At 41.2% G+C, this 23,944-nt stretch overlaps 1 protein-coding gene across 1 annotated transcript in view; it reads left to right on the top strand.

Annotated features, from left to right (window-relative positions):
* Positions 1-20,383, top strand: part of Dtd1 (D-aminoacyl-tRNA deacylase 1) — a 168,738-nt gene extending 148,355 nt beyond the window's left edge. The window contains exons 5-6 of the mRNA XM_070006678.1: positions 7,158-7,331; positions 17,657-20,383. Coding sequence (XP_069862779.1) covers positions 7,158-7,310 — 153 coding nt within the window. The 3' untranslated portion in view covers positions 7,311-7,331; positions 17,657-20,383. The remainder of the gene's footprint in view (positions 1-7,157; positions 7,332-17,656) is intronic.
* The last annotated feature ends 3,561 nt before the right edge of the window (positions 20,384-23,944 follow it).

The raw sequence follows: 23,944 nt of genomic DNA, 5'->3' as shown, positions 1-23,944 counted from the left end.
TTGTTCTGAAACAATTCACAAAGAATTTCATTTTCTAAGAACCTCTTCAAAGCCAAATCTAGACCTTAATACTCTGGTACTTGGGGTGTCCTTGGAGAGAGACAGGGTGAGGGAACAGCTGACCACAGACCTTCCTGCAGCACCATTTGAACTCTGCTAGCCTTGATTTGTGTAACTAGTTTCAGGGCAGCAGACCTCACTAGATGTTCCAGATCGAGGAGAATCTTTGGAAGTCCAGAACCTGACACCACATGAAGGGCCAAGTGTTCCCACATATTTGTTGTGATGTTCCCTGCAGCTCATTAGCATCCATGGAAGCCTGGAGTTACTCTCTCATCTGATGTTTTCTGTCATTGCTATTCTGGGTCATCGCATTTGTAAAGATGCCCCAGAAGTGATTGTGTGTGAAGAACAGGGCAGATAATAATTATTCCTTCTGTGCTTTGCACATTTCAGAGCATGGGCAGATTGCAGTTGCACTGTGTTTACCATGTCCTGAGCTTATAATTTACAGAAAAGCAGAACCAAGTAGGGGCACCTGCCCCAGTCACTGTATTTCTCTCTGCAGTGAATTGCTTCATACCATCTCATCCTGGAAGCAGGTCCTTTCCCTCATCCAAAAGTGCTGAAGCATGTACATCTGCTGAATGGCTCTATGTGTTTCCTTCCTCTATGTGTGGGGGGTGAAAGGCAACTTTATCACTCCTCTGAAAACCAAAAGTCCGAGTCTCCCTTTCCTCTGAGGTTACTGCCTGGTCTGCTCCTCCAAACAAAACCAGTTGTTCCTTCATCTTCACTCTATCCAAGGTTTTGTATGAGCTACAGCATATAAGCCATGTCTGGTTATTTTTAGAGAATGAGGACCTGGGTTCCTTTAGCACCAGTTTCCCGCCTGTCATGCATCCCAGTTTGACATGCAGCCCTGCCACCTGCTCTGTCCTGGGACTTTGTGGTGAGTCTAATAGTAGCACTCTGACGTCCCTTATACTCCCAACAAACTCTTTAGTTACTGCCTGTGACACATGGCATCCAGAATATGTCCCCCTCATATTCCTTCTCTCCTGGACCTCTTATTCTTTAGCCACTCCTTGTGTTGGAAACAGCATGATCATTAGTTGTTGTTGTCATTGTCATCATCATCATCATCATCTTAAAAATAGCTTAGCCAAAAGGTAACCTATGGAATATGTCTTTGAAGATCTCTTGAAATGCCAAAATAAGTCTAACATATGTCTCATTAAATCCTTTGGTTTTTTTTTTTGTCATCCTACATGTCATTTATCAGACACACTGCACTGCCTTTTGCTTTCTGCCACCATGTGTCTGGTAGTGAGTCCCATGTCATAGACAGAAAGGTAAGGGTGTGAGCTTCTCCCAAGTCGCTTGATGCCAAGGTTGGGATTATAATAGTATTCTTAATACATATCAGTGCTCAGAACAGGGCCTGTTTCATGCCATGTGTGGGTTGCCTATTGTTTTTCTGTTGGACAGTCAGCACCAGAGAACCAGAGATTCTTCTTGGTTCTTCTCTGGATCCCTGTCATCTAGACAATGGCATGGCATGTAGCTAATGCCCCGTTAGTATCTTCTAAATGAAGTAAATAGATGGCAGGAAAGAGGTGTGGTTCGCTGGAAGGGCTATGGGGTTTGGTATCTAGAAGCCTTCAATTTGGTCCATCTTAGTCACTCAGGACTGCAAAAGCACAAGCAAGCCTCATAGCCCCCATAAACATCTGTTTGTGGATGCATGGTAAGAGGTCTTAGATACAATTTGATCTAAACCACTTGCATGTGGCTCCAGCAGTAAGAATTACATCCCTTAACAGGAAATCTGGATCTAGCTCAGCCCTGCCAGGGCTCACAGAGCTCTGTGTGCCTTTGGAAACTACCCCTTTTCCTCAGAGCTGCCCTATGAAAAAGCTCCTTGACCTCACTCCGTATGACTAGAGATAGGCCAGAAGGCATTATCTCCTTGAAGTTGTGAGTACTAGGGAGGGAAACCTATTTCCAAAGCACATATGCAACTCTTTCATGTCCTATATATTGTGATTTATATCACATGCCTTCTGACAAGAGTCAGATATTACCACCTTTAAAGTAGGAGTCTGCTCATGCCAACAGGGAGGTAATTATTGCTATGGATCACACTGTAGAGTGGCTTCTCCTTGAGAGGTTGTCTATTGATATGATGATGATGATGATGATGATGATGATGATACAGTCACTACTGGATGGCAAAAACAAACACGGTGTAAGTGCAAAGTGGAGGTTCCTAGAAGGTGACTCATCTCCCTAATTCCAGTGACATATTTGTGCAGGTATGTAACTAAAAAATGTGAATGCTTTTAGGTGGGGCTGGCTTTTTCCACTATAGCCTTAGTCTCCACCATGCCCTTCTGACCTTATGCTTAAATAATTTATTCATTTTGTTACCTGCTTAGTCCCTCAAGACATTTAAATTTTCAGGCTCTGCAGTAGAGCAATGTACTATCCATGTCCAACTAATTTATTCTTGAGTCAGGCAATTAGAGCATCTTAATTAAAATGAAAATCCCCTTATTTTCATGGTAGGTTAACTAAGGGAGTTGGGTCTGGATATTCCAATCCTCCTTTTCTTTGGCCACCACTTTCCCAAGTTCCACCCTGAGAAGTGCAGGCTGACCCATTGGTGTCCAGCCCCTGCAAAAATCCATGTGTCCACAGCTGCCTGCGGAAGGTTGGGATTCTTTTCATTCAGAAAGGGGATAAGCTCTGCCTTGCAAAGTGGACACTGTCATTATTAGACAAAAAGCAAGCCAAAACCTCACTGAAGTACTCCGGTGTTTGTGGATCATGCATTCACAGGTGCAGTGGTTTATGTTCTCTTTTGACACATGGCTCTTATTAACTTGAAAGCTATGAACTATCTACGTGTGCCCACGTATAGTGTTGACTTCTTTTCTTCTCTCTCTTCCTTTCTCATTTGTTTCCTAAGACAGAAGAGATAAAAGAAAATCCAGCTGAGATATAATTTCCACTCTGGCTACATTGGATCCTCACTTTTCCGAGAAAGGACTTAAATGTATTAGTTTGGTTCGCAGTGTTCTCACAAGGAACTTTACTTGGTGGCCCAGAGCCATATGGGGTTGGGTTGTTTTAAGATAAATAATGTAAGGAAATTAGCATTAGATCATTGGCAGAAATGTCTCTGTGTCTATTAAGGAATGATAGCATGTAATTTAAAAGCTTGGTTCATGGTGGGAAGGAAAGAAGTTCCAGTTTATGTTTTTGAAATTTTTTTGCCAAGGTGATGGCACTTTCTCCAGAGCTGAATCAGATGGGCACTTTCTAGAGCTGAGGAATCTTCTAGAAGCCCCCATTCCCTGAGATCATGCCCCACTATCCTCTCAGGACCTGCTTTCAAGAGCATTGAAGAGCTGGGAGTGACAGGCAGGATCTCTAATAGGCTTTGCAAGAGATTGAGGTTGTTTGCGTTTGTCAACAGTGATACTCATATTTCCTGTATTTTACCTCTAAAGAAAAATAAACTAAAGGGCATCTTACTTTTTGAAACAAAAATTGTCCTTCAGCCTCTAACTGAGAACGTATTTGTGGTTGTATGTATGTGTTTCTACATATACATTCCAATAAGCACACATAAATAGTAATATAAACTTTTGACAGCAGAAGGCACATCACAAAACAATGATTCTCAGATTTTTAGATTTTATGAATCAAGAACATACAAGAAAAAAGAAATTGGGGAGTCCAGCACAGCTTACATTTTTCTAAGTAATTTGGTCAATTTTGCTATCTCAACCACTTTTTAGTGTAGAGTTCAGTAGTGTTAGATAGCTTCACATTGTAAATTTTGATAATTTTTCAGGAAAAAGTGAAACAGAGGGACCTCATCAGTCCTTATCATTTCATGAAAGAAAGATTTTAACATGAAGAAAAAAGGCATTGGTAGGTACAGAGATTCCTTCATCTGTGGCAGAACAGACCACAGAAAAATGTTTATACTACTTCAAAGAAAAATATAGCAAGGAACTCTGTGTAGGATTTTCCAGATATATATATATATATATATATATATATATATATATATATATATGACAGAATTATATACTTTATATATATAAAATTATTGTTTTTCAAAGACGGAACAGCTACACTAAGCAAAAGGAAAGAAAATGGATTGGGAAGCTGGCTCAGTGGTAGAGTGCTTGCCTTGCATGCATGAGGCCCTGCATTCGATTCCTCAGCACCATATAAGCAAAAAGAAAAAAGCCGGAAGTGGCGCTGTGGCTCAAGTGGTAGAGCGCTAGCCTTGGGCTGAACTGCTGAGGGACAGTGCCCAGGCCAAATTCAGGCCCCATGACCGACAAAAAGAAAGAAAGAAATGTACATATCACCCAATTTGGAAGAAATAGTTATATTGTCAAAGTCTATAGAATTCACAAGCTTTATAGACCATGATGATGGCAATTTGCCTTGTGAAGATTAAAATGTGTTTGTGACTTTAAGTATCACTATCTGACAATACTGTGAAATTTATGTAATCATTTCATCTCAATAAAAGTTATTAAAAATTGTTTTTCAACTTTGCTATAGATCATTCCTACCAGTACATGAACTATTCTTAGGCCCTGATGAGACAAAAAGCTTGTGGTAGGCCATACTTGTGCTCATGGCTCATGCCAATAATCCTAACTATTTAGGAGACTAAGCTCTGAGAATTGAGGTTTCAGGTTAGCTTGGGAAGACATATTTCTAAGACTCTCATTTCCAGTTAACCAGAACAAAGCTAGAAGTGGACGCACAGCTCAAGTGAATGAAAAAAGCTGGGCCAGATAGAGAGGCCTGGAGTTCAAGCACAGTGTTGGCATAATAAAAAACACACAAACAAAAAACCAAAAACTTTAGTTAGGATGAAGTCAGCTATTATATCCCTGAGCACACAGGTAGTACTTTCCACTAAGTGATTTTGTTGATGAGTAAATCTGATTGAGATTCTGAAATAAACATCTCCATCAGTGGGCCAAGCATTCTGGCACTTGTCAGGAGCCTAGCTCAAGGTCTGGTTTTGTTCTTACAAAAGTAAAAGTTGACAGTTGTGGTTGAAGCCTATGTATTTTTATTTCATTCTCATTTTCCTCTCTTCTCCCAAGTTAATTAGTGCATTGAAGTTGACAGATACTTTCCAAGTCCATACTACATTCACATAGCTCATTAGCAATGTATAGTGTTGGCTCTTTAAAGGACCATATTGGATATAGCCTTCTGAAGTTTTAATTTGTTTTATACAACACGATTTAAAGACATCTACATTTCACCATGCAGCAGATGTAGATCTGCTCTGTATTGCTTCATGTGACTATACTAGGTCATATTTATCTGTTGTCTTATTGATAGACATATGAGTTGTCTCTAGTTTTCTTTTCTCATACAGATAACACTCTGTGCACAAGAGTGGAAATTTGACCAGGGGTGTCATCTGAGAGTAGAGTTGTTGTGTCAAAGGTGCAGTGACAACTTTATCACAAAATCTAATTATTCCCTAAGCAGCCTAACTGTTAAGTACGTCTTTTCAGGTCAATGGAGAGTGAAAAAGATAACATTGTAAGCCAGTCATTAATCACTTTGTTTTCTGGACCAAATTGAAAATCATTGATTGTTCATTAGTCTAAGATGTAGCTCAAAGTTTTTCTAGAACAGAGCAGGGGTCTGGCAGATAGTGTGAGGTGACTGGACATTGAGGAAAGGCCAACCCTTCCTTAAGTTTCCTTCTTTTCATGTGATGGAGAAAATGTTTGCAGACAGTCTGTGAAGCAGATGGAGTTGGGTGTTGCTGTCTCTCAGGCTTTATTATAAATGCTTTTTTGGGTCCAAGAAAATCCTGTGGACCAAAAATTGGCCAGTCTTCTCAGACAGACTTCTGAGTAGTCCTTTTTGGGGTAGCTGTGTTGTTGCTCAGAATGTGAGATGATTTTTAAGTTTCTTCCCACCGTCTAGTCTGTGGTTTCTTTGAACCCATTGGGGCGATAGCCAGGGAAGAAGTGAGCCCAGGTTCCATTGGGATTAGAAGTCAGACTATGTTCCCAGCTGGCTGGTAGGAAGTCTGAGGAGGCTTCTGTGGCCAGTGGCTCCTGTGGCTAGCCACCACTAGCCTGGTATGAGCCCACAACCTGGGTCTGAAAGAACAAACTGGTAACTGAGACAAGGGTCAGTGTGCTTAATGTACTTTATTCTATAGTCTTCTCAGTTGCCTTAGTGAATAGTGAGTGCTTTGCACACTTTAGAAAACAGTAAGTGGGAAGATAACTTGGTGAGTAAAAGCTATACAGCCATTAAAGAGAACAGTAATGAACTGAAATCCGCCTTTGCCACTTACGCAATTCTGAGCCTGTAAGAAGCCTGTTGCACCTCCATCCCAACATCCCACATGCTTAGTTGTGTAATAGCTGGGGAAAGTCTGAGAGGCATGCCTCACAGGCTAATCTGCTTTAAGGATTTAGGTGTTGTCAGGGTAATTTTTGGTGTGTAATCGAGATAGCTAAAATAGTCAATTATTAAAAACTTTCCCCATGGTTTCTTTCTGGAAAGTAGGTGATAATACTGGAAAAGCGTGCGTGCGTGCGTGCGTGCGTGCGTGCGTGCGTGCGTGTGTGTGTGTGTGTGTGTGTGTGTGTGTGTGTGTGTGTGTGTGTCCTGGGGCTCTTAGCTTTTTACTGACATTCTCCATTTGAGCCATAGCTCCATTTTTGGCTTTTCAGTGGTTAATTGAAGATAAGAGTCCCAACAGCCAGGTGCTGGTGGCTCATGCCTGTAATCCTAGCTACTCAGGATAGCTGAGATCTGAAGAACACAGTTCAAAGCCAGCCTGGGCAAGAACCTCTGTGAGACTCTTTTATCTCCAATTAACCACCAGAAAACTGAAAGTGGCACTGTGGCTCAAGTGATAGAGTGCTTGCTTTGGGCTGAAGAGATCAGAGACAGGACCCAGGCCCAGAGTTCATGCTCTATGATAGACCCCCTCCCCCCAAAAAAAGAGTCTTAAGGACTTTTCTGCTCAGGCTAGCTTCAAACCATGATCCTCTGATCTAAGCCTTTTTGAGTCACCAGTGCACAGAACTCAGACTTTTAAAATATGCTTTTTTCTCTTTTTCTTTAACCAGCTGTCAAAACTTGAGAAGCAGCAGCAGAGGAAAGAAAAGACCAGAGCTAAGGGGCCTTCTGAGTCAAGCAAAGAACGAAACACTCCCCGAAAAGAAGACCGCAGTGCCAGCAGTGGGGCAGAAGGTGATGTGTCTTCTGAACGGGAGCCATAGACACAGGAGGCAGGAGCTCAGGTAAGATGTACCCACCTGCTCAACCTTGCCCTCACACATTTTGGTGGAAGGAACAGTAATGCATTGAGGTCAAAATGGCTGCTGAGGCAAAATACATTCTATGGACATTTGTCCCCAGTGTCTTCAGATGTGCTACCTTTGTTAAAAGAGAAACACTGTCAGGTGGGATTGTGCTTCATTCACTGAGTGAAGGCGGGCAGGGTGCCCACAGGCTGGAGTGTCCCTCATTGCATTGCTACCACTAACATATGTGGTATAGACCATCAATTGTGTGTGATCCCACCATCAGACTCCCCATCACCAGTCCTGTTCTCAGCTGCTGAAGTGGAGGATAAGATCCTCTGCAACATTTCCTGCCTTTGTCCTGCCATCATTCACTTCATCCTGCAGTATTCTGGCAGCATTGCCAGTTTCCTTTTCCTGAAACAATGCTTTATACTTAGTTACAAGGTGAACACACAGAGTTATTTCAGGCATATTATAGTTAAGATACCTATTGGCGGCTGAGGGTGACATCAATAGTCTCTTGAGTCTATAGATTTGGAGCCGAGGGACAAGACAAGAGATTGTCTATAAGGTGACTTTTTGATTTTTCATTCCCTTCTGAAAGGGAGTAGAGGTTAGAAGTCCATGAGATAACCTTTAGGATTAACATGTCCAGATACTGAGGTATCTTAGTAATATCTGAGTGCAGTAGTACCCACTCAGATAAATAGACTAAAGAAATGAACGGAGAAACTCAGAAAGGTGGGGTTATTGGTTCACTAATAGTTTTGGAAAGCTGGCTAGTGAAGCCTCCTATTCTGCCTCTACCCCAGTCACTATTTTCTGCCATTGTGAGAATATGACAAGTATGGGTCAGAGGAAAGCCATGTCACACTATAACTCATTAGTCACAGCCACAAGCCTACCTTTAAGTTATCATGATGTTCAGGCCTAAAGCTACTGAATCATTATTCATGAGCTGAAACCCTTGGTGTGAGTTAGGGGTGTCCATGAATATTCAGTGATGTTGTGTGGTAGTTTTATCACAGAAAACTTTCATTCTCACCCCTTCTAAGACTTGATGGTGATCTTTTTTTTTGTCATCACAAATACTGCTGGTGCTACTAATTTATAATCTGTCACAGAAATCCTAAACCCAAGCCAGGCACTAGTGGCTCATGCCTATAATCCTAGCTACTCAGGAGGCTGAGATCTGAGTATTGCAATTTGAAGTCAGCCCAGGCAGGAAAGTTTGTGAGACTCTTATCTCCAATTAACCATTAGAAAACCGGAAGTGGTAGATCCCTAGCCTTGAGCTGAAGAGGTAGATCCCTAGCCTTGAGCTGAAGAGCTCAGGGACAGTACCTAGGCCCAGAGTTCAAGTCCCTTAACCAACCAAAAAAAAAAAAAATTAAAACTAGTAGTTGTATTTACTTTCTTCCCAGAGTGGTACGGATTGGGTAGCATAGAATTTGGGATAAATGATACTGTTATCAGCCACCCAAAAAACAAGTAGCCAAGAAAGTAAACCCAGAGGAGTGGGAGAATCAAACCCAGGGGAAAGTGCTTAGAAAATAGTTGGCAGAGGTTATGTTATGCTCCTCCTATGCAAGTCAGGTTCACTGAAGCCATGCCATCATTATGGAGCTAGGAAGGAGAGAAGGCAGGGAATGAAGAGGCGTGATGTAGTAAAGCCCCTGCCTGGTAGAAGGGAAAGTCAAAGCAGCCCTCAGATTAGGGGAAGCCATAAGAAGGAACAAAGGGGAAGATGGAGGGGAAACCAGAGGCATGCCCATGTGTTTGAGTAGAAGGAGCAGCAAGACATAGTTTGGGATCGAGTACAGGGGTACAATGACTTCAATCCTGCTTCTCAGCATGGTCATTTCCCATGCTATAGAGATGTACCTAGGTCTGTCGTGCTGATGGTGGGTTGTGGGCAGAAGAGGATCATGGCCCAGAAGCTATGAGGAACAGCTTCATCAGGAGATTGGATTCATGATCTAGAAACTTCACAGCACTAACAGTCGGTTCCAGTCAGTTCCATGACTCCCATCTGGGTTCCTGAGTAAGATTTACAGGGGCCTGTGGTGCTAGTGGAGGAGCTTGGGAAGCTAGATCAAACTGAATGAAAGGAAGGTAAAAGGGGGTGGGGGCAAGTGAGAAATTGCCCCCTAGAGTGATGTATCTCTTCTCAATGGGGATATCAGGTACAGACATTGAGCAGTACCAGCTACTAGACCATCAGGTCTGCTGAGGACCCAGAGCGTGCTGTCGACACCAAGGTGAGACAGAGCTTCCCTGTGCAGTATCTCCTTGGATGCTGTTCAGTGGCTGGTAGCTGGTGAGCCAGTTTAGATTTGTTACTCATTTATGTAGTACTGACTGGGTTTTGGAAAGCCTTCATTTATTGACAGTTTAGCATAGTCATCTACTTGTAGTTATTCAACTCATAGTACACAAAGACAGAACCTCATCTGGCATGTGATGCTGCTGTATGAGCATGAGCAGATGTCAGGACCTAGAAGAATCTTTCTGAGCATGCCCGCTGGACCCTCCTATGACACCCAGTCAACCAGGTACTCCTGTCTCTGAGACTGTAGCCACATTCTTGGATTTGAAGACCCTGAAGAAAGCAGGACTAAATGACAGCTGGCACTGTAATTATACATTCGGTGTTTTTGTTGCTTACCCCCCCAAAACGGCAATTTGTCATTCCATTAAGACTGCAAAATCACCCCCAAATATTCAGTTATCTGTAAGAGCTGAATTAAGCATGACAGACAAGAAGGGACCTTTTATCTGCTTTGCCCCATAGAAAAACAGACAGCCCATTACTACTACTACCACCACCACCCATTCACACATACAAAGAAGTAGCCATTTTCATTTGAAAACAGAAGCAGCCCTGGAGAGCTTCACAGGCCCCAAGGGGAACAGCTTTGATTTTCCACAGTAATGTGAGGGAGAAAGAAAGGCAAAAAGAATATGGAATGAGAAAGGCATGATCTTGGGTATATTTTTCTTTAAAAATGAATTAAAACCTCTCATGGTTCATAGGACGTTCCTAGGGCATCAACATTTCTCTATGATGGTATAAACATTCTTTCTCATTTTACCAAATGGACATTAAGCTTCTAAAAGAAACTTCCAGCTATATCCTCTGTCTTGTTTCTTCATAGGACTCACCTTGCTGGGAGGATTCAAGGTTTTCTCTGAGGCTGCAATTCCATTATTTCCTCCTTCTGGCCACCACTTAGGCGCTAGGGCAATCTCTCCTGAAAGGTGCTGCCTCTGCTTTCCATCCTGCAGACTACAGGTTCATTTGAGTATTTACTTAACTGCTGTAATTAGGGTGTGAGAGGAATTTACTCCACATTTCTGTTCTTAAAATGTCAACACACTGGAAGTCAAACAATGGAAGTGTTTTGGAAACTACCATCTGTTTGCTTTTTCAGCTTGACCTTTGTCTGAATAATAAGATGTGTTCTGGAGGAGCACATTTCTTCCTAATGAGCTAGAGTAGTTGAGTGTGTTTGTGTGTCTTGTGAAAAGGGCACTTGATTGCTTTTTACTGTCTTCTGTGTATGGAATGATTTCCATTCTCTGTGTCAATATCTTGGCCACCTCCCCAAGCCCATGTATAGGTATTTCATGATATAAAACTAGCTGTGCCTCTAAAGTAGTATTGTCTTTTTTTTTTTAAAAACTTAAAACAGTAAAAAACAAAAACCCCAACAACAACCAAAAATACCAGGTTGTTCCAAGGAGCCCTAGTGTTTCTCCTATTCCTTCCTGTGTTGTTTTCAGGGTATATGCTTTTACCTCCAGCTCTTTGATGCATTTGGAATTGATTCTGGTTCAGGGTTACATATAAGGATCTAACTTTAGTTTTCTACAGGTGTTTAACCAATTTTTCCAGCACCATTTGTTGAAGAGGCTGTCTTTCTTCCATCCTATTTTTTTGGCTCCCTTATCAAAGATTAGGTGGCCATTGGTCTGCAGGTTCATTTCTGGGTCTTCAATTTTATTCTATTGGACCTCAGGCCTGTTTTGTGCCAGTACCAAGCTGTTTTTATAACTATAGCTTTGTAATAGAGTTTGAAGTTTTCTATTGATATTCCTCCACCACTGTTCTCTCTGCTATTCAGGGCCTTTTATTATTCCAAATGAATTTTTGGATTGCTTTTCTTAATAAATATCCAGCAGCATAACAAAGAAAGGTTGGACAGATGGGATTGCATGAAACTGTAGAGCTTCTACATGGCAAAGGACATAGCTAACAAGATAAATAGAAAGCCCACAGATTGGGAGAAGATCTTCACTAGCCATACAACAGACAAGGGCCTCAGAATTCCTTAGAACTCAAAAAAATTAAATCCCCCAAAAACAAATCCTCAAAGAAACAACTGCCCCATTAATAAGTGGGCTAAATACTTAAGAGACTTTTCTGAAGGGGAGATGAAGAAATACTCAATATCTCTGGCCATAAAAGAAATGCAAATCAAAACAATATTGAGAGGCTGGGGAGGTGGCTCAGTGGTAGAGTGCTTGCCTTGCAAACATGAGGCCCTGGGTTTGATTCCTCAGCACCACCAGCTGTAAATGGTGCTGTGGCTCAAGTGTTAGAGCACTAACCTTGAGCTGAAGAGCTGAGGGACAGCCCCAGGCCCAGAGTTCAGGCCCCATCATAACAAAAATCAACAAACAAACAAATAAATAGCTGAGATTTTACCTCATTCCAGTGAGACTGGCCATTATCAAGAAATCTAGGGGCTGGGAAGGTGGCTCAGTGGTAGAGCGCTTGCCTTGCATGCATGAGGCCCTGGGTTCGATTCCTAAGCACCACATAAGCAAAAAGAAAAAAGCTGGAAGTGGTGCTGTGGCTCAAGTGGTAGAGAGCTAGCCTTGAACTGAAGAGCTGAGGGACAGCACCCAGGCCCAGAGTTCAGGCCCCACGACTGGACCAAAAAGAAAAGAAAAGAAAAGAAATCTAATAACCACAGATGCTGGAGGGGATATGGCCAAAAGGGAACCCTACTACACTGTTAGTGGGAGTGTAAACTTGTTTGATGACTCTGGAAAGCAATGTGGAGGTTCCTCAAAAGACTAAACATAGCCCTCCCCCATAACCCAGCAATCCCACTTCTTGGTATTTACCCAGATGACCACGAACAAGGCCATAATAAAGCTACCAGCACATCCATGTTTATTGCAACATTATTTACCATAGCTAAGATATGGAAGCAACCCAGATAACCCCTCAGTAGATGAATGGATCAAGAAAATATGGTATATATACACATTGAAATTCTATGCTTCCATCAGAAAGAATGATACCTCATTCATAAGAAATTGGGAAGACTTGGAAAAAATCATATTCAGTGAAGTAAGCCAGACCCAAAGAAACATAGATCCCATGTTTTCCCTCATTTGTAATAATTAGTATATGTCTAGGACAATCTTAGCAGATGAACAGAATAGTTCAAAAACTACATACATATGACCACATAAGATGATGCTAAGTGAAATGAGGAGGTTTTTCTTTGTTGTTATTTTATTGTCCTTTGACTCACCTTTTTTTTTTTTTTTTTTTTTTTGTCGGTTATGGGGCTTGAACTTGGCCTGGGCACTGTTCCTGAGCTCTTCTGAGCTCTTCAGCTCAAGGCGTGTTATTTTTTTGTGTGTTTTTCTTTTCCTATAGTTTTATCCCCTGTTGTCACTGTATTTTATTTTGGTACCCTGGGTGTCGTATATATGTTTATCTGAATTAGGGAAGGGAAGGGGAACAGCAAAATGGTGAGACAGCCAGGCACTGGTGGCTCACACCTATAATCCTAGCTACTCAGGGGGCTAAGATCTGAGGATTGCTGTTCAAAGCCAGCCCAAGCAGATAAGTATGTGAGACTCTTATCTCCAATTAACACCAGAAAAGCAGAAGTGGCACTGTGACTCAGGTGGTAGAGCACACACCTTGAGCTGAACTTAGGGACAGTGTCCAGGCCAAGTTCAAGCCCCACAACAAACAAACAAAAAAAAGGTGAATCAAAGGACAAAGGAGGAGCCAATGCAACAGTGATACTCACAAGATAGTATGTTGGAATTGAACTGTACAAATTGAGGAGGGTGGTTGGGGGGTGGGAAAGTGGGAGAAAAATGAGGGAGTTGGTAACAAGTTTGGCAAGAAATATATTCACTACCTTATGTATGGACCCCTCTCGTACAGTTACTCGTGTAACTGTAACCCCTCTGTACAGTATTTTTACAATAAAGATATATATGGAAAAAATTGAAAAAAATCCAAAGTTTATAATACCCATTTTCAACTACTTAGTCCATGAAGGTTAAACTAACACTGTGCCACTTGCGTTAAGTGCCACCTCCTTCCCAGTTCTTCCGCCCATCCCTGCAGCATTGCTGCTACTGATTTCTGAGTTCCCATTCCACCACCACCCAGTACATCACTTTTTATATTTAAATATTTTATTCCACTCTACTTTTTTCTATTTCATTTGCTTTTAAAGTAGATTTTTATTTTGAACTGACTTTTTTACTTGTCCATACTTATGGGGTACAGAGTGACATTTCAGCACACATGCACAATATGAAATGATCAGACCAGGCTAATTGGCACATCTGGCATGTCAAATATATTTTGGTTTTGGTTGGGAGCATTCAAAATCCTCTCTGCCTGATACTTGGAAATATTCAATTAGTTCTTTCCTATTGTAGTCATCCTGCATGCTATAAGACATCCTATCCAATGACACTACTTGTTAACCTTCTTCCATTTCTCCCTCTTCCCTGTTCTTCTCAGGCTCTGGTAACCTCAATTCTGTTCATTATTTCTTTGAGATCAACCTTTTTTTGTTTCTGGTCCTGGGGATTGAACTCAGGGTCTATGCACTGTCCCTGATCCTCTTTGTGCTCAACACAGTGCTGCTTCTGGCTTTTTCTGAGTGGCTTATTGGATATAAGAGTCTTCACAGACTTTTCTTGCCCAGGCTGGCTTTGAACTATGATCCTTAGATCTCAGCTTCCTGAGTAGCTAGGATTACAGGCATGAGCCACCAGTGCCCGGCTCAACTTTTTTTTTTTTTTTTTAAAGCTAACATTCTTATATGTGAGAATGTGAAGTATTGCCTTTCTATACCTGACTTATTTCTCTTAACATAATATCCTCTAGTTCTATTCATGCTGCCACAAAGGAAACAATTTTATTCTTTTTAATAGCTGAATAATATCCCATTTTATTTGTATACCACTTTGTCTGTCGATGAATACCTAAATTGATTCCATGTCTTGGCTATTGTGAATAGGACTGTAATAAACAGGTAAATACATATGTCTCTTTGGCATATTCATTTCAGTTCTTATGCTGCATGGGATGGTTGGATCATATGAGACTGAAAATAAAAAGCATCATCTGTTGACCAGTCCATTCATTATGGTAGATAGAAGCTTTCAGCTGGAACACTGGAAAAAAGAAAAACTGCTTAAGTTTAAACAAAGTGTGTGTGTGTGTGTGTGTGTGTGTGTGTGTGTGTGTGTGTGTGTGTGTGGTGTTATGTTTTCATTTAACTGAATATCATGAATAATTTTCTATATCCTTTATTCTACTAGAGTAAGCTATAATGCTCCCTATATATCACACATTTGAAGCATAATATTATTTTCCCAAAGCACTAAGAATTAGGGGATTTTACTATATTTAACTGAAGTAAATATAAAAGAATGAAAAATACATTCAATGAGAATCCCAAAGTTCCTCCTCCTCCTCCGCTGTTGCTGCTGGAAATACAACTCAATGTCTTATACAGGCCAACCAATTGTTCTACACTGAACTCATCCCTAGCCAAGTTCAAAAACAAAGACAAAATTTAATTTGTGCCAAGAAAATTGGGAAGGCCAATGTGGTAAACAATTTTAGAACTTTGCTTTTCAGTTTGAGAGTGGCAATAAGAGGCCCCAGGTTCTTAGATTTGAGCTAATATCTTCAATTTAATGTAAGAGTAGATGAGTTGGTTTTGATTTGGTCTTCAGGAATAACTGCATTTTCCACCTGTTGGTGGTCTTTAAGCATGTATTAGGAAGGAGTATTGGTGAGTTTTGGAGTATGAGGGTAAAATGTGGGGAAGGTTTCCATCTCTTACCTGGCTCCACCATGGATTAATCATAGTCCCAGCTAGCCTTTCCTGGTCTTAGATGCTTTCTTACCTAAGGTGGACACAGGAATGAAAGGCTCAACTCTGCCTAGGCAGAGTCCAAGCCACTGACAGAATGATACAACAGAGTATGTACTGTTTTCAGAATCTTTTTCTCTTACTAAAATTCATCCAGTTAGCATTTAGATAAGAAGAGACAGAAGTTGCTGTGCTAAGTTTAGAGATCTAGCCTAACTCTTAAATGACAAATGCCCATATCACAAGCCTTGGCAATATCAACTGGGTTTGTCATAGCCTCAGAACTACAGAGGGAAATATGAGACACTTGAACATTTTATACCAAAGAACCAAACATCTTTGGAGTAGTATTAAAAATTATCCCAGGGTTAAGTATTTATGTTATTCCCTGTCCCAGTACTTTCTTTGAGCAACCCCCTCACTGTTATTAATTTGAAAATGAAGCCTTTCTATCTACTTTTCAAGGAATTTAACCCGTGTGTGTGTGTGTGTGTGTGTGTGTGTGTGTGTGTGTGTGTCAATTTGTAGGCAGAAAGATTTTTGTGATGTGTCCTTTCAAAGCAATCCTTTAAAAAATTTTATACCTACAGAATCACACCTAACAATGAAGGTCATATGCTTCTGAGCTAGGATTTGGGCTCAAATAATTAATAATAAACAGCCTACCTACTTCAGGAGGCTAAGATCTGAAGATCACAGTTCAAGGCCAACCCAGGCAGGAAGATCTGTGAACTCTTATCTCTAAGTAGGCACCAAAAAAGCCAGATAGAGCACAGGCCCTGAGCAAAAAAAACCCTCAGGAACAGTGCCTAAGTCCTGAATTCAAACCCCAGGACTGGCACCAAAGGAAAAACAGCCACCTGCCTTGATCCAAGATCAGGTGCTAAGAAGGGACAGAAAAACTTGCTTTCATTGGTTTTCTAGGCTATAATACATTTTATTAAATAACCTGGCTTCAAAAAGATACTCTGTAAGTGGAGCATACTAAATTGTAAAAGGCAGCAAGTAAAAGGAGAGCTGTGTTTCCACGGGCATCTATACCTTCTTGTTCATGCCACTACTTCACCAATCCCAAGCCAGCTCCATTCTAAGCATGTCTTACTTTACTAATTTCCTTTTTTTTTCTTTTAACTATCATATTTTAATTATGTGAAGGGGTTTCAGTATATTTCCATACATACCTATAATGTACCTTGATCAATTTCATCTGCTATATTACTCTTTCTTATTACACAATTTTATTGGGTTTCATTTTTCTGTTTTTGTACATCCATCTGAAATGCTTCATTCATCTTCATGCCCTTCACCCTCTCCTAGCAAACTCTCATTTCCTGTTGGTTTTCTAAACAGTACTCTATCCTACTTTACATTCATGTGATTCACGTTGTTGTAGGCCTAAATTCCACACATGAGGAAGAACATGCAATATTTTTTGAGACAGTCTTGCTATGTAACCCAGACTGACCAGGTACAGTCCTCATGCCTAAGCCTCCTAAGTTTCTGGGATTACAGATGTATACCACCAGGCCTATTTTTTAAATGTCACTAAGGTTTGTCTGATGTTTGATTCTCTTTGATTCCTCATATTGATATTTTGTGTCATATCCTATTTCTTGTTAAGTCTGGCCAGGGATTTACCCATTTTATTGGTGGTTTTATTTATATTTCTTTCCTTTATCTGTTGGTTTCTGCCTTTTAGGGGTTTACTCTTTAGTCATTCAGTTTCTTAAGATAGAAACTCAGAGTATTGATTTGGCAGCCTTTTCTTTTCAAATCATAAGTGCTGCATGCTATGACTTTCCCCCAAGCACTACCTTAGGTGAGTATTACAAAATTTGATATGCTGTATTTTCATTTTCACTTACTTCAAATTCATTTAGAAGGATTTTTAGCTTTTTGGTTTGTTGTCTTTTTGAGCTTGAGAATGGAATTGTAATCAATTAGAGACTCTGATGAGACGATAATTGTTTTATACATGGCAACATGGCAGAATGTTTTCACAATGAAGTAGAACACTATTGTGCTAGTGTGGGCATTTTTGCGTGCACTTGAAAGAATATATTCAGTTACGTTTTAGTGCTTTCATGCCTGTGTTGATAAAAATTGAAGGCAGTTTTTGGAGTCCTTCTTAGTAATGTGTCTTCTCTTTGTTCTTTTTAGTGTATTACCATTGGGCAGAACTGGATCCTGAAAATGGGAGATGCTAAGCACCAACACTGCTGTAAGAATTTGGGACTGAAACATGAAAAGGAAGACAAAAATAAGAACTAGGAAACTGAATATCTGCAAGAAAACACCAAAGGACTGCTACCCTTTCTGTAGTTGCTGTGGTCTGATGGGGCACTGCATATGTGGTGTCTGGGGTGCACAAGGCAGACAACACACACCTCCGTCTCCCCCTCAGATTTTCAATGATTTTCATCATGTCTTGGCTCTTTTGGAACAGGTTGACCCGACATCACTTGTCATCCAGTACACTAGATGTGCTCTGTGTGTTCATGATGGGTCTCCAGCACATCCCTGCTGTCCATGTTCCTTCCAACACCACTTTGTAAAACAGGGCCTGTGTTAGGATGTAAAAATAGTTACCATAACAGTGAATTGTGTGAGACTTTGCATCTTGTAAAATTTCTCTTTTTTCTAAAAATAAATAATAATAAAACCCCAAATCTCAACACACTATTATCAAACAAATTCTGTGTATCTAAAGATATCTTTAGAAATGGAATATGTCTAACTCATACTTCTTTTCAACAACTTTTTTTTTTAAAGGGGCACACAGGCCTCTGGTTCTAGGATGAGTCCATCTGTGGTAATTTGTGGTTGGGGACAGTGTACTTGGAAATCAGAGGGCAGGAAACAGGAGTGTAGAGGGGAAGCAAATCCAATTGCAGAAAGGCCAGATCATTTTGACCAAGTGTAGTTGCTACAACTGGGAGATGAGAGAAAGGCCAGCTACATTGTCCATACAGATACTCTTCCCAGAGCTGTACACTTATCTACATATCCATTGTCCAAGTCATTCTACTCAGGGGTTCTTGAAGAAAAGAGCCAATTCTGCCAAAGCAGTTTCTAGTTGAGTTATTCTATTAGTGGCATATCTACAGTAGTTTTCTTTTTAAAAGCCAGTCCTGGGCCTTGAACTCAGGGCCTGGGCACTGTGCCTGAGCTTTTTTGCTCAAGGCTAGTGCTCTACCACTTTGAGCCACAGCACCACTTCTGTTTTTCTCGTAGCTAATTGGAGATAAGAATCTCATGGCCTTTTCTACCTGGGCTGGCTTCAAACCACAATCCTTAGATCTCAGCCTCTTGAGTAGCTAGTATTACATGTATGAGCCACTGATGCCCAGCTCATAGTAGTCATTTTTGACACTATAAAATAGTGAGTTACAGATGTGCATCTATATGTATGTGTATTTATGTAGATGCTATGTAAATAGTTATACTTTCTTGAAATGTTTTTGCCTAACTGTAGAGTAGACATCCTTATTTGATATTTTAGTAGTGCTGATCCTTTGTCTACCCATGACCTTTATAATAACATCTGAGGCCCTCTAGTCTAACCTAGTTGTCTATTTCAAATGAAAACATGTCAAAAAGTGGGGGGTGGGGAAGGGGAATGCAATCTCCAGTGCACATTTAAGTACTTGGAATATAGAGTTGGAAAGGATTTGCCAGATTGCATTGTTCTGGACATCTAGCATAATTCACAATAGTTGAGCCTCCAGATTTGAAAATGTTGCATTTTGGTAGTGAGCTCTTCTAGTTCTGTGGGAAGTGAGGCTCACGAAGCTCTCCGGTTTGAGTTACTGAAGTAGATTTTAAAAGTGAATTCAAGCTTACATTAAAGTTACTTAAGCTGTTCTCTAAGCTGCTGGGTTTGAGCTTACTGAACATATCTATCATATGTTTTCCTGCCACAACATCTTACTACCAATTAATGCTTACTGAACAGCTGCAGCCTGTTCTTATAGCCAGGGGTGATGGGGATGCATAGTAATAAAGTTAATGTGCTAGATGTTTAGATAGTGGTAAGATGTTAAAGGCTTTCATTGCCCATAGCTCCATTCTTGACTGTTGTTTAAAAGGGACACAACTAACTGGAGAGTAAGCAACAGCACTGGGGCAAAATGGCTGAAGGTTCTGAAACTTCAGAGGAAGAAGACCTAATGAGGTGCGGCTCATTAGCCTGGGGAATGTTTCTTTCTTTCTTTTTTATTGTAAAGATACTATACAGAGGGTTACAGTTATATGAGTAAGGTAATGAGTATACTTCCTATTGAGCATTGTTACCCCCTCCATTGTTTTCCCCCTACCATCCCTTCCTTCCCTGAGGTTCTTTTTTTTTTTTAATTGTGATTAAGTGATTACATAATTTCCTGAATTTCACAGTATTGTGGAATAATGATGCTCATTTAAAGTCACAAGTTCATTCTAACTTTCCTGGAGCAAATTGTCTATCACAGTCTATAACATATAATGGTGTACACATATACACCATACATGTGATCAGCAGCATGGGGATATTTAGTAGTGGTTCGACCAAATGAGTGGGAGTTCTTTGTTTCTTAATTCCTGTTAGTTTTGTCATATCACCTAACATTTTGGATTTAGCATCCACTTATCAGGGAGACCATGTACCGTTTGTCTCTTTGCTCTTGGCTTACCTCGCTCAACATGATTCCTTCTAGCTCCATCCATTTCCCTGCAAATGCCATTATTTTGTCGTTTCTAATGGCTGCATAATATTCCATTGTGTATAGATACCACAATTTTTGGATCCATTCATCTGTGGCGGGGCATCTGGGTTGTTTCCATATCCTAGCTATTGTGAACAGTGCTGCAATAAACATGGAGGTGCACGTGTCCTTGTATATTGGTTCCTGTTGTTCAGGGTAGATGCCTAGAAGTGGTATGACTGAGTCGTAAGGGAGGTCAATTTTTAGCTTTCTAAGGACCCTCTAGACTGCTTTCCAAAGTGGTTGTATAAGTGTACATGGGGAATGTTTCTTAATATTTAAAAGATGTAGGGGAGAGACAGAGTCATATATAAGATAGGAACAATAGGTATAATTTGTTGCATTAACATGGATAATACTGGTTTTCTCGCACATAATTACCAAGTGGATGGTGATGTTGGGAAGGTTGGCCATTTGATCAGAAGTTCTAAGTCTACTTAAGTGAAGAGAGGTCATTTATTCTAACTAGCTTTAAAATCTTCTCTCATACTATATAGGAAGCATGAAGAATTTCAGAAGAAGCTCACTATTTTTGTAGCATTGAAGGAAGCATTTCCATTATTCTGAAGATCACTTTCAATAAAAGGACCAGTGTACACACATCATCAGCTCACGGAGGGAGAGAAACAGTGAAAGCTCTAGAAGGAAGCCAGAATGCCGCAGTGACATAAAAAACAAAAGGTTAAGTTGCTTTTGAAGGTCATGTCCAATTGTGATTATAGAGCTAATAGCTAAAATTAATTTTGGGTACAGTTCTACTAGCAGAGTATAAGAATCAGTCTTTACATCCTCATAACATCTCAGACTCCTGCTTTCTGCTTATTTATAAAGCTTGCTGTTTAGTGTCAATTAAAACATCATTTGAATGAGGATGAGAGAAGAGAATTGTACCATGTATGGCATTTCTGAGAGGCCTTGGCAAATCTTGGGCCCAGTACTTTAAACAAAGCACTGTGCCCACAACGCTGGGGAGCAGGATCCGTTTAATCTTGCCTTTCATGGTTTACAGGAATCCAAGCTCTTGTGGCTTCACAAAACATAGACCAAATAAAGGCATCTTCTGGGCTTGGATGCTCTAGAGCATCACCTCATGGTTGGTGGTACGAAGAAGGACATTTTCTCTACCAAGCTGTATTCTGACTGTGGATAGGTGCACATGGGCATACAGAAATCTTGGTATTTCACTGACTTGATCATAAGGAACAAACAGCTCTACACATACCCCATTTCCTCTGATCTGTCATTTTACTAATTCTAAAACTAGAGGGATGCTCTTTCTGTCACTAATTTGTTATTTCTGCCCCTTTAAGGCCAGGCACTTTCAGAATTCATTTTCAGTTCACTGCTTATTTAGGTCCTTTAAAAATACAGTTAAAGAACCAGGCTCATACCTGTAACTCTAGTTACTCAAGAGGCTGAAATATGAGGCTCAAGGTTCAAAGCCAGCCTGGGCAGGAAAATCTGTGAGACACTTACCTCTAATTAACCACCAAAAAGGCTGAAAATGGAGCTTGTGGCTCAAGTGGTAGAGTATCAGTTTTGGGTGAAAAAAGATAGATAACAATGCCTACCCCTAGCTCTTGAGTTCAAGCCCCAGTACTAGCACACACAAAAAAATAGAGTTAAAGAACTCCTTCAAAAAAGCATGGAATAACATTTAAAAAAATCGTCCCCCTAATTATATTGGAGAGAAGAGGTGTCAGTTTTCTGTTGGCATTGCATTTTCTCCTAGGGCTCAGAGAGCAGTTTGTTCAATATTTAGAGCTGCTGGAATACCTGCCTTAAATAGTTATTTTGAACTTACCTGTTTGTGATGGTATTTTAGATTTGTTAGTTTTTCAATCTTAGTCTGTCAAGAGAGTTGCAGCTAACATCCCCCTGCAAAGGAAGGTAGACTTGAACCTAGGCTTGGTTCTAAGAAGGGACTTGTTCTTGGACTGGGGGGGACTTCAGGGTATGTAGGCAGAAATGAGGTTGACCAGGTGACTACAGTGGGCATTGGAGTAGAATGAAATGGCAGGTCCTGTTGCCTCCAGGTGTGAGAAAAAAAGCATTTAGACAGCTACCAGCAGGTTAGTAGAACTGAGATTGAGGAAAGAGGAGGCATGTGAGGACAGGGACAGAAGACCTCAGAGATGAGCAGGGATTGGACTGTGGAGATCTAGCAAATCATAGTATACCATTAGCTTCAACGTGTCTACTTCCTCATCCTCCCCAAGCTGATTTGTTCCAGTTCTTCAGCAGTTTCTATTGTAAGTGACCCTTGAAAACTGCCAGTGTGGCATGACCAAGGCACTTAATGGAGATATCAGTTTCATGGTCCCAACCAGTCAAGAATTGGTATTGACTCAGTTTGAATCCTATGAGATGACCTTGGGACAATTTGCTCATGTATTATCTTCTGAGCTAACATGGTCTCACTTGTCAAATGGAGGTAGAACTGTCTTGCCATTTGGATTGTTGATTGTAGGGTTAAAGGAGAGAATGTTCAAGTCAACAAAGCACCTTTCACAAGTGCTGATTCAGCTCTTGCACCTTCAACAGGTTATGGTACCCAGTGTTAGGGGTTTTTTGTTGTTGTTTTTGCCAGTCGTGGGGCCTGAACTCTGGGCCTGGACACTGTCCCTCAGCTCTTCAGCTCAAGGCTAGCACTCTACCACTTGAGCCACAGTGCCACTTTGGCCTTTTCTGCTTATGTGGTGCTGAGGAATCGAACCCAGGGCCTCATGCAAGCAAGGCAAGCACTCTACCACTGAGCCACCTTCCCAGCCCCCAGTGTTAGTTTTTTTTTTTTTTTTGTGAGACTACTGTACAGAGGGGTTACAATTACATGAGCAAGGTAATAGGTGCATTTCTTATCAAGCATTGTTGCCTCCTCCTGTTTCCACATACCATCCCTTTCTTCCTATCCCCCCCCCCCCCCCCCCCCCCCCCCGCGTGCCTCAAAGTTCGTTTTTCGACATTACATCAGTGTTAGGTTTTGGGTTTTTTTTTTGGTCAGTCGTGGGGCTTGAACTCTGGGCCTGGGCGCTGTCCCTCAGCTCTTCAGTTCAAGGCGAGCGCTCTACCACTTGAGCTACAGCACCACTTCCGGTTTTCTGGTGGTTTATTGGAGATAAGAGTCTCACCGTCTCTCCTGCCCGGGCTGGCTTTGAACCGCGATCCTCAGATCTCAGCCTCCTGAGTAGCTAGGATTACAGGTGTGAGCCACCAGCGCCCAGCCCAGTGTTAGGTTTTTAAAGAGGCTGCTTAGGTAAAAAGTAGGTTTATTCATCGTTCCCGCTGATACCAGGCCAGGTTGGCACTCCACGGGCTGGGAAAGAGAGCATCTGACCACCCCCCTCCCATCCATGCCTTATCTGGGGGAGGGGGGGAGGAGTCGCCAGGTAAAGGGAGGTGGGATCAAGTGGGAGAAAGGTATGGCCACATAGAATCCAGATGTGACCTCAGCAGATACGACCTCTTCCAGGTGTGCCAGTTGCCTAAGTAACGCAGGTACTAGGCTAGGCGGAGACTTGGCTGTGAGGAGGGCTGAGTCTGCTCGCCATAAACCTACCCCTTACCTGAATACCACGTGCATGGTGTTATTCTTACTCGGCAACCTCTTTAAAAACCCAGCATCCAGTATAACTGATCCCATTTGTGAAGCTGCTGCTTGTGGCTGGCTTACAGTTAGCCTGTACGTTCAATGTTCATTTCATATAACCAT

Source organism: Dipodomys merriami, unplaced genomic scaffold (assembly GCF_024711535.1).
Source record: "Dipodomys merriami isolate MVZ:Mamm:240054 unplaced genomic scaffold, mDipMer1.0.p SCAF_7, whole genome shotgun sequence".
In the NCBI taxonomy this organism is placed as follows: domain Eukaryota; kingdom Metazoa; phylum Chordata; class Mammalia; order Rodentia; family Heteromyidae; genus Dipodomys; species Dipodomys merriami.
Note: the sequence above shows the minus strand (reverse complement) of the source record. Positions and strands in the feature narration are given on the sequence as shown.